Genomic DNA, 9,399 nt, shown 5'->3' on the forward strand with positions numbered 1-9,399 from the left:
CTTACGTAATTACCCATTATACATTGTGATATAGCCTGGTTCATTGGTCCGTTAGATCGGATTGCTTTCTCACTACAACCGAACCGCTCCAGAGTTCGTTTTCAATCGAGCCGAGACCACCTCGTTCAGGCGATCTCGGACTTATTTTTTTTTAGCGCGGATCCGAGCGCGATAAGACATAAGTGCCGTTATGTACCGAAGCTTTGGAACCAAAACCAACGGTTCAACAACATAAATATAAAATCGAAGAGAGCCTTGCTAAGCATTTTGCCGTCTTCTCCTGCGCCGTCGTTACTAAGCAACGGGGTAAACAGCTGCTGGCTTGATGACGCAAACGAACTTTGTGTGTGTGTGTTTCACTCACTTTCCTGTCGAGCGTGACTGTCGCGCTGCATATCTCATTTCTGTTCACCTTCAGCGTACTTTAGAGCATTTGCAGTACATTCGTAAGGCAGACGTAAGTGCCGTTATGTACCGAAGCTTTGGAAACAAAACCAATGGTTCAACAACATAAATATAAAATCGAAGAGGGCCTTGCTAAGCATTTTGCCGTCTTCTCCTGCGCCGTCGTTACTAAGCAACGGGGTAAACAGCTGCTGGCTTGATGACGCAAACGAACCGCGGTTCGGACCCAAATAATATAATGTGAACACAGTCCAGCGGGGGCAGGGGGAGGGGGGAGCAATCGAACTCGGGTTCGGACCAAGCAATCGAACCAAGTGTGAAAGCAGCCTTAGATAGTCAAGAAACTGTGTTATTCAACGAACAGGAAAAGCAAGAGCTTCAGCTTTTCCAGAGATCTGGATCATATTTCAATGACTATAGGGTACATGAGGATAATTGTGCTCTTACGTCCAGATTTAAAAACACATATGTGTATAATTACAGTTTTATCTCCAGAATATAGCAACCATATGTACAGAAACATACATCAAAAGAAACTTCTTTTGATCATTTAAACAATAACCAGAAAGCCAAAGCTTTCGAATCACAGCACCAAACTGCTGAGAGTGAGTAAAATATACAATATGTGACCCTGGACCACAAAACCAGTCTTAAGGGTAAATTTTTCAAAATTTGAGATTTATGCACAGCTGAATAAATAAGCTCTCCATTGATGTATGGTTTGTTAGGATAAGACAATATTTGGCCGAGATACAACTATTTGAGAATCTGGAATCTGAGGGTGCAAAAAAATCTAAATATTGAGAAAATCATCTTTAAAGTTGCTCAAATGAAGTTCTTAGCAATGCATATTACTAATCAAAAATTAAGTTTTGATATATTTACAGTAGGAAATTTGCAAAACATCTTCATGGAACATGATCTTTACTTAATATCCTAATGATTTTTGGCATAAAAGAAAAATCAATAATTCTGACCCATACTATGTATTTTTGGCTATTGCTACAAATATACCCCAGCGACTTAAGACTTTTTTGTGCTCCAGGGTCACATTTGTCTCATAAAATCCATTGTTTACTGAATACAAAGACAAACCCAACTTCAAATATAAAAAATACAGCTTGAAAGAATATTTCAGGTTATTTTTGGCTGTGAACCCCATTCACCAATGTACTCAGTGAGTCAAAATGACTGTCTGTGGGAAGATGAGCAGCAAGCCACAGATGATGTAAATAAACTTTATGCTAAAGCTAGGATTCAAAGTCAGATGTAGGATATTCCAACGTGATATCTTCGACTTCAGACCATAAAGACGTTCCACTGCCCTGCACTAAGAAGATGACGCATAAAGACAGAAGCTGCCATTAGCTCTCCTCCAGTCTTGGAAATCAGTCTTTCTGAGCTGAGTGGAACGCTATAGTAGACATTACGCTGAATATACCTTGAATAAATTGCAATTTTAAAAGTATGCATGATGGTGCAGATGGGTTTTTGTTATTTTGTAGTCATACCTGATGATCAATAACGAACGATCGTCCACAGCAGAAACCTCCGATGGACGCCAGCGCATTCTCCATGTTGGCACTGATCAGGTCAATATCATCGATCTGAAATTAAGACAGGCATGCCATCTTTGCTGAATCATTATTTACAGCCGAGTTCCTGAAACTGTAGAGAAGTTTATATTACGTACATTGACCCCAAAATGCTCTGTGACCCCTCTTCCGTGTTCCCCAAGCACCCCAAAAGACATGCTCTCCTCCAGAAAGATCCGGACTTTATATTTGTACTTCAGCTTCACCTGGACAACAAGATGCAGCCATTAAAACATCAGTGCATGTGGAAAATGCAACCAGTGCAATGCATCAACAGTGGTATTTTAAATGTAAAACCACACAGTGTTCTGACTGCTTTTAATGTGTTCTTGGTGGCTGATATGCAGGTCTATGTAAATTTCTATTCTCCAAAAGATGGAAATCATATCCTTTAGAAAAGTAATGACATCTGTCTCACAATTTGAGGCATCAATCATCTCTGTAGCACAAAAGCGCCAAGTTTAACAATTAGGGTTAGTTTGATCATACAAATCCCATAAAACTTACAAAGAATCCTCTGTATATGTGAATAAAAGCATAAATTAAATCTGTTGAGCGATTGTGTCTCTTCAGAAGACTTGGATTAAAGTGCTTGATTCGTATGGACTTATTTTTTCATCTCTCTGTGAATGTTTTGAAGCATCAGAGTTCAGGGTGAATAGACTTTCAATGGAGGGGCAGAAATATCTCAGATTTCATTTAAAATATCTTCATTTGTGTTTCAAAGATGAACGAAAAACAGGTTTGGAACAACATGAGGTTGAGCAAATGACGACAGAAGTATCTCATGAATTCAGTGTGTTACTTGCTTTTGTAATTATTTGTGAAATTTACTCAAATTTACAAACTTGTTTCAAAGTAAATCCTGCACCATTTTCTTTTCAGTATAGTATTAGTAATGCTTTCCTTAGCAAACACTACAGAGTCAGATGAGATAAACCGTGTATTCAGGAAAATAAAAGTGTCTTACCAGTTCAGGTAGTGGGCAAATATCTGCAGTGTTGATGTAGAGTCCCTCAACTACGATGAACCGTCTGATTACTCTCGCCTTGCGTGGATTCTATAAAACACACACAAATAATAGCAATGAATGAACAAGTGTGGATACATGTGTAGTAACACATCAAACAAACAGCTGCTGCACTCAACAAGCCATGCACTTTTTCTGTTATGGGCTCTGAGTGAATGCTAGACGGTTGCTATGGTCTTTTGAGTGGTTGCTAGGGTACAGAGATCATGTAAATGTGCTTAATAAATCTTACCGCACTTTATTCAGCTGCGCGTGATTTACTAAAGAAGTAAAGTTTGTTTTTGTAATCTCGCATCAAAAAGGAACAATTTTCACTATTTCAAAACCATTTCTGTTGACAAAAAGGTTACATGGAGAGAGAAAAATACTATAATAACCAATAAAGTCACTTTAAATCCCAATTGTTAAAATCGGCTGGCTTTTATTTTATTGCCCTGCTGCTGCAGTGTACACAAATAAACAAGTAAGTACTGAGTAATAATAATTAAAGGGGTCATATGTACCGCACTTTATTCAGCTGCGCATGATTTACTAAAGAAGTAAAGTTTGTTTTTGTAATCTCGCATCAAAAAGGAACAATTTTCACTATTTCAGAACCATTTCTGTTGACAAAAAGGTTACATGGAGAGAGAAAAATACTATAATAACCAATAAAGTCACTTTAAATCCCAATTGTTAAAATCGGCTACGCTTTATTTTATTGCCCTGCTGCTGCAGTGTACACAAATAAACAAGTAAGTACTGAGTAATAATAATTAACAAAATATACAGTCACTTTAGTTTAGGGACCAATTCTCACTATTAACTAGGACTTTTCCCTCAATAAACTCCTAATTTGCTGCTTATTAATAGTTAGTAAGGTATAGTTGTTAGGTTTAGGTATGAGGTCGGATTAAGGGATCTAGAATGTGACCCTGGAGCACAAAAGCAGTCTTAAGTCGCTGGGGTATATTTGTAGCAATAGCCAAAAATACATTGTGTGGGTCAAAATTATACATTTTTCTTTAATGCCAAAAGTAATATGCATGCTAGTGAGAATTGGTCCATAAACTAAAGTGTTACCAAATGTACTTACTCCAGGGTTAGGATTAGGGTTTGTTGCTTGTAATTATACACGATTTACCGTTATTAGTTAGTAAATGTAAAATAAAGTGTTACCTTAAGTCTGTATGCACATTATGTTGCAGCAGTAAATCTGTTATTAATAAGATTTCGTGTTGTGTTTATTGTATTTCTCTTGATGCCACCAGTGTGAGCTGTTGAAATCCCTCCTCACCTTCTGATCTTCGATCTCCTGCTCCTTCAGAAGGCGCTCCAGATCCTCCATATCGTTGTGTTTGAAGTACTTGACGAAGCTGCGTGAAGCCTGCAGGCCTTTCTGAATGGAGAAACAGGCCGCCTCGTCGCTGAGAAAACAAGAGAGACACACAGATCAGGACGCTTTATCATCTCTGTGGAAAGGCTGCTGGGTTCAGCAGGATCTTACACAAAGACGATGTCTCCTCTCTTGGAGTACGCTGGGATAGCGCTGGCGATGGTGGCGAAGCCGTACGAGTAGATAATGGCCTCCTCTGTTCTCATGAACTTCGCCAATCGCTCCTCTAACTCCAGATGAACATCTGTGAAACATTTCAATGCTGTAAACTGACGCAGCAACACGAGACAGACACCTGAGATGATCAATCTACCGACCGAAGGTCCCATAGAAGCCTCTCGGTCCACACGTCCCCACACCGTATTTCTTCAGCGACGACAAAGCCTTCAGCTGAAAACAAATGAACGACACTGTAAGGCTCCGTGGATTAATGCTTGGGTTAATGTACGGAAAGACTTTAATCAGGAACAGAACTCCATAATTTATTCACCTTTAACAAGCCTGTTCAAATTACCTTGAAATCAAAATTGTCCCCATTTACTTTTTGTGCAATACATGCTCCCCATCATAATGTACACGACTCAATGTGTGCTATTCCAATAAAAACACAGGTTTTAATGTTTATAATGTCACATTACAACAGTAAAATAGGGAAAAGTACTGTGAAAATCATTCATGTTGACTTAAAGGCATCTGGTATATCTGATATACATGTGCAGAGTTTATATTTATGCATTTGGCAAACACTTTTATCCAAAGCAACTTAGTCTGCATGCAAAGGCATACATTTGATCAGTTTATAAACACCCTGGGAATTGAACCTACAACCTTGGTGTTGCTTGCGTCATGCTTACTGGCAAAAACTAAAAAGTTAAGCTGCTTTGGAAGCAGAACAAGTTTAAAGGTTATGATTATAGAACTGTATTTTTAAAAAAACAGAGACGATTTTGACTTTAACTTGAGAAGTCTGAGTAAAATGTCAATAATTTGCACCTTACGGTGTTAAACCATACGATTTTGTTTTTGTCTTCAACAGAAAAGAATAAATTCTAATCGTTTCTGTGTGCCATTATATTAGCTGAACACTATGAAACAAAACAACAGATTTATTTATTTAACTACCATTCATACGTTTTTTTGTTTTTTTTTAGAAACAAAGAAATTGCTTTAATTAAGAAATGATGCATTCAATTGATCAAAAAGGACAGTACAAACACTTAAACTGCAACAACAACAGACTGCAAAAATTCAGCTTTGATCACAGAAATTACATTTTATTCACATAGAAAACAGTTATTTTAAATTGTAATAATATTTCACAAAATTACTGTTTTTAATCAAATAAATGCAGCCTTGGTGAATATAAAAAAAAAAAAAAACATTAAAAACTCTTACTAAATGACGCCTTCCAAATCAAATCCACCACTGATATCTGAATTTCATCAAGCTGTATTTAGCATTGAAGAGCAAACTGCACATTACAATCAGCAGCAGCTGTGATGTGTGTGAATGTGACGAATGGAAAAGCGCTCGTAATGCTACAAACCTTTACACGCTCGCTGTCCAGCAGACCCAGGAAGTTAAATGAGGCAAAGTTAATGCACTCTTTCCCATTCACAATGATCCTGTGGCTTGGAGGGCTGTAAAAGAAAAACACGGCCTTCAGTCAGCATCGTTTCCACAGCACACAGCCATTATTATTCCACGTGCCGCAGACAGAGCTGTTGATTTGAACAGTGCTTCAAATAAGAGGTTAATTCAGAAATGTCTCCGGCTGCTGAAGACGTACCCCGTGACCACATCATAATTGAGGGAAGGATGGTCTTTTGATACGAGGGGAACCAGCGGCTCGGGCTGCCACTCCTCAATCAACTCCTCTTTCTCCTGAGATAGACACACAGAGATAAAGGACATGAAGGAAGAGCATGCACACTTTACTGGGGTTCTGCTGTTAGTATTAGTTAACTACATTAGTCAACATGAACTAACACTGAATTAATCTTAGTTAGTGTTAACATGCAACGCTTACTAATACATTACTAAATTCAAAACGTGTTACTTTTAATATTATTTAATCAATCTTATCTAATATTAACTGACAATGAACAGTAATAAATACTGTAACAAATGTATTGCTCACTGTTAGTCAGTTTTAGTTAATGCATTAACTAATAATAACTAATGGGACCTTATTGTAAAGTGTCACAGATTCAAAAATCAAAGTTAAATTTCTAATTTTCTGTCTTGAAGTTACTGGATCAGTTTCTGATTATCGAAATAACTATCGTTCCATGATTTCCAGAATCATATCGTGATTTAATTTTACACATTTGTAAATTATCGTCAGTTATAAATTAATTTGCTGTTTTGATCTTATGCAGATTTTAGTTTGGTTAACTGCAACATTAAGGTAATAATACCAATTAATAGTTTTAGAGTATACAACTACAGTTAACAAACTGTATTCACATTAATATCTTATTAATGGAAATTGAAAAAGAGATCATGACAGTTTGTTGCTTTACATGGATATAAAATATGCAGAATATGATATGCCATATTTAATATTCTTCAGTAAATGTGTATATCACCATTCAAATGTTTGGGGTCAGTAAGACTTTAAAAAATACTTTTATTCAGGAAGGATGATTTTCGCTGATTAAACATGACAGCAAAGACATTTATAATGTTACAAAAGATTTTCATTTCAAATAAAGGCAGTTCTTTTGAACTTTTTATTTATTAAAGTATCATTTAACAAAACAAAAAAAAGCATCACATTTTCCACAAAAATATGAATAATCATAAATGTTTCTGGAGCATTAAATCAGAATATTAGAATGATTTCTGAAGAATCATGTGACTGAAGACTGGAGTAATGATGCTGAAAATACAGCTTTGATCACAAAAATAAATTATAGTTTACTATATATTCACTTAGATAACAGCTATTTTGAACTGTAATAATATTTCACAATATTCCTGTTTTTGCTGTATTTTTGATCTTCTTTCAAAAACATTTAAAAAATGATATTGACCCCAAGCTTTTGAAAGGCAGTGTACAAGGTCACTTGAATGCGGAACAGCCACAGAAATATAGAAAACATCCTTCAATTAACATTGTAAATTAACCAAATTATAAATGAGTGATATGCAATGTGCATTATGGACCTCTCACCTTTTCTGTGAGGTCTGATCTCTCCTGAAGTTTATATGTTTTGGAAAACAGCAGTCTGATAATCCATAAAATGAGGATACCTTCTAAAATCAAATGATATGCTGGTGCCTAGAAGAGAAAACAACAGCAAGACTATAAAACAAACGGCATCAGCTAAATAAATGAATGTCTGATGCACATTCACCATATGTTTTTACCTGGAAGATGTAGATGAGCAACATCTCTACAATGTTCTCCGTTGGATATTAAAATGACATTTAGCAGAGACATTTATCATTTATAATGCGTGTGCATCTGCTCTTTATAAGAGGTTTATCAGAAGTCTGGACACCATAATTAACATGCAATGCCTTATATGACATCTTAAAGACGTATGTTGACAAGATTATTAGTAATATCAGTGAAGTTGGCTATTTATTAGTGTCTTTATTTATCAGTCGCTTTTAATGGTGTTAGAGCAGCTGCACGGTTTCATAGCAGTTGTGCACTGCAGCGATTATAAAAACACTGAAAGAGGAGTTTATTGTGGCTTTATTTATCATATAAATCTTTACTCTCTCACAAAAAAAAATTAATATAGGGATTCCACAGTAATGAAAATACATCATACAGGTCTGGTCACAGTTTAATCACTCACTTTAACAAACAAAAAGAAAATAAACAGAGCTCCAGCATTAAGTATAGACAGCAATAAAAACACTTTCATTGATTTACACCAGAATGCTGTTAAAGCCGTTCACAGTAACCTGGCAACAGACACAAGACGAAAGACCGGCTCTTACCAATTTTTAACTCTTATTATCATCACAATTTTACAATAGCGGTAATAAATAAATAACTAGGTGAGTGAGGCTCAGCTGTCTGACTCTGTTCACTGCACTTCCGGGAGTTACATTACAACTCTACTGGAGACTGTGTGTCAAACAGCGCCAAATACTATCACATGGGCCGCTGCTGTTCAAACGAACAAGCGTCACAAAGTCTGTCGATAGTTCCAAAAATTAAAAAACAAAAGAAGAAAGTTGTAGTTACCTCGTAAAAAGCTTGCACCATCTCTACCAACACCCACTGTTGCCCCGCCGCCATTTTGACTGAGTCACGTGACTGCGCGCGTGATTCATATGAGACGCCGTCGCGTGGAAGAGCAGCTCAAAGCAGTTTGTGCGTGTTTATATGAATATAAATGTGTTTTCATAAATAAATGAAATAAATAAATCTTACTGAGTAATAATGTAGCCTGTAACCTTGTACATATCAACCGTGCACACAAACGACAGAGGAATCTTTCAAAACATTGAAACAGTCTGTACTCACAGCCTCCGCATATCTAGGTTCAAATGTGTTTGTCATCCATTTAATTTCACGAAACAAAGCAGACTTTCTAGTCACTTTCCGTGTGAGTCTGACACTTAGTGGACTGTTTCTTATCTGAACGTACACTAACATCCAGGAGAGAGACGTTTGTGTGTCACAAGCTGAGCTAAATGTCTACTACAGCAGTGAATCTCAACCTTTTGGCGTACCGGACCCCAGTCCAATTCAGAACCATCCTCAAGGACCCCCAGAACAACACTGACTCATCCTTTGTGTCTTTGTGAGGACCAAATGCAGTCAAGTATTATTCAAGTTAGTTGACTTGTCCAGTATTTGGCCATATCATCAGCTATATTGGATTTTTTTTTCATGGGAATATGTCATGTCAAAATATAAAAAATTTATACTTTATACGGACCCCCTGGCCTTACGTCAAGGACCACTAGGGGTCCACGGACCCCTGGTTGAGAAACACTGTACTACAGACTGAGCTCAACAAGTC

At 36.9% G+C, this 9,399-nt stretch overlaps 1 protein-coding gene across 1 annotated transcript in view; it reads right to left on the reverse strand.

Annotated features, from left to right (window-relative positions):
* LOC107720388 (serine palmitoyltransferase 1) overlaps nucleotides 1-8,773 on the reverse strand; it is a 15,499-nt gene extending 6,726 nt beyond the window's left edge. Inside the window, exons 1-10 of the mRNA XM_016528080.1 lie at nucleotides 8,616-8,773; nucleotides 7,584-7,691; nucleotides 6,195-6,289; nucleotides 5,952-6,045; nucleotides 4,723-4,795; nucleotides 4,517-4,649; nucleotides 4,307-4,436; nucleotides 2,971-3,060; nucleotides 2,099-2,206; nucleotides 1,917-2,012 (exon numbers count right to left, since the gene is read on the reverse strand). Coding sequence (XP_016383566.1) covers nucleotides 1,917-2,012; nucleotides 2,099-2,206; nucleotides 2,971-3,060; nucleotides 4,307-4,436; nucleotides 4,517-4,649; nucleotides 4,723-4,795; nucleotides 5,952-6,045; nucleotides 6,195-6,289; nucleotides 7,584-7,691; nucleotides 8,616-8,669 — 981 coding nt within the window. The 5' untranslated portion in view covers nucleotides 8,670-8,773. The remainder of the gene's footprint in view (nucleotides 1-1,916; nucleotides 2,013-2,098; nucleotides 2,207-2,970; nucleotides 3,061-4,306; nucleotides 4,437-4,516; nucleotides 4,650-4,722; nucleotides 4,796-5,951; nucleotides 6,046-6,194; nucleotides 6,290-7,583; nucleotides 7,692-8,615) is intronic.
* Between the last annotated feature and the right edge of the window lie 626 nt (nucleotides 8,774-9,399).

This window comes from Sinocyclocheilus rhinocerous, unplaced genomic scaffold (genome assembly GCF_001515625.1).
Source record: "Sinocyclocheilus rhinocerous isolate Xijiao unplaced genomic scaffold, SAMN03320098_v1.1 scaffold1052, whole genome shotgun sequence".
NCBI classification, from domain to species: domain Eukaryota; kingdom Metazoa; phylum Chordata; class Actinopteri; order Cypriniformes; family Cyprinidae; genus Sinocyclocheilus; species Sinocyclocheilus rhinocerous.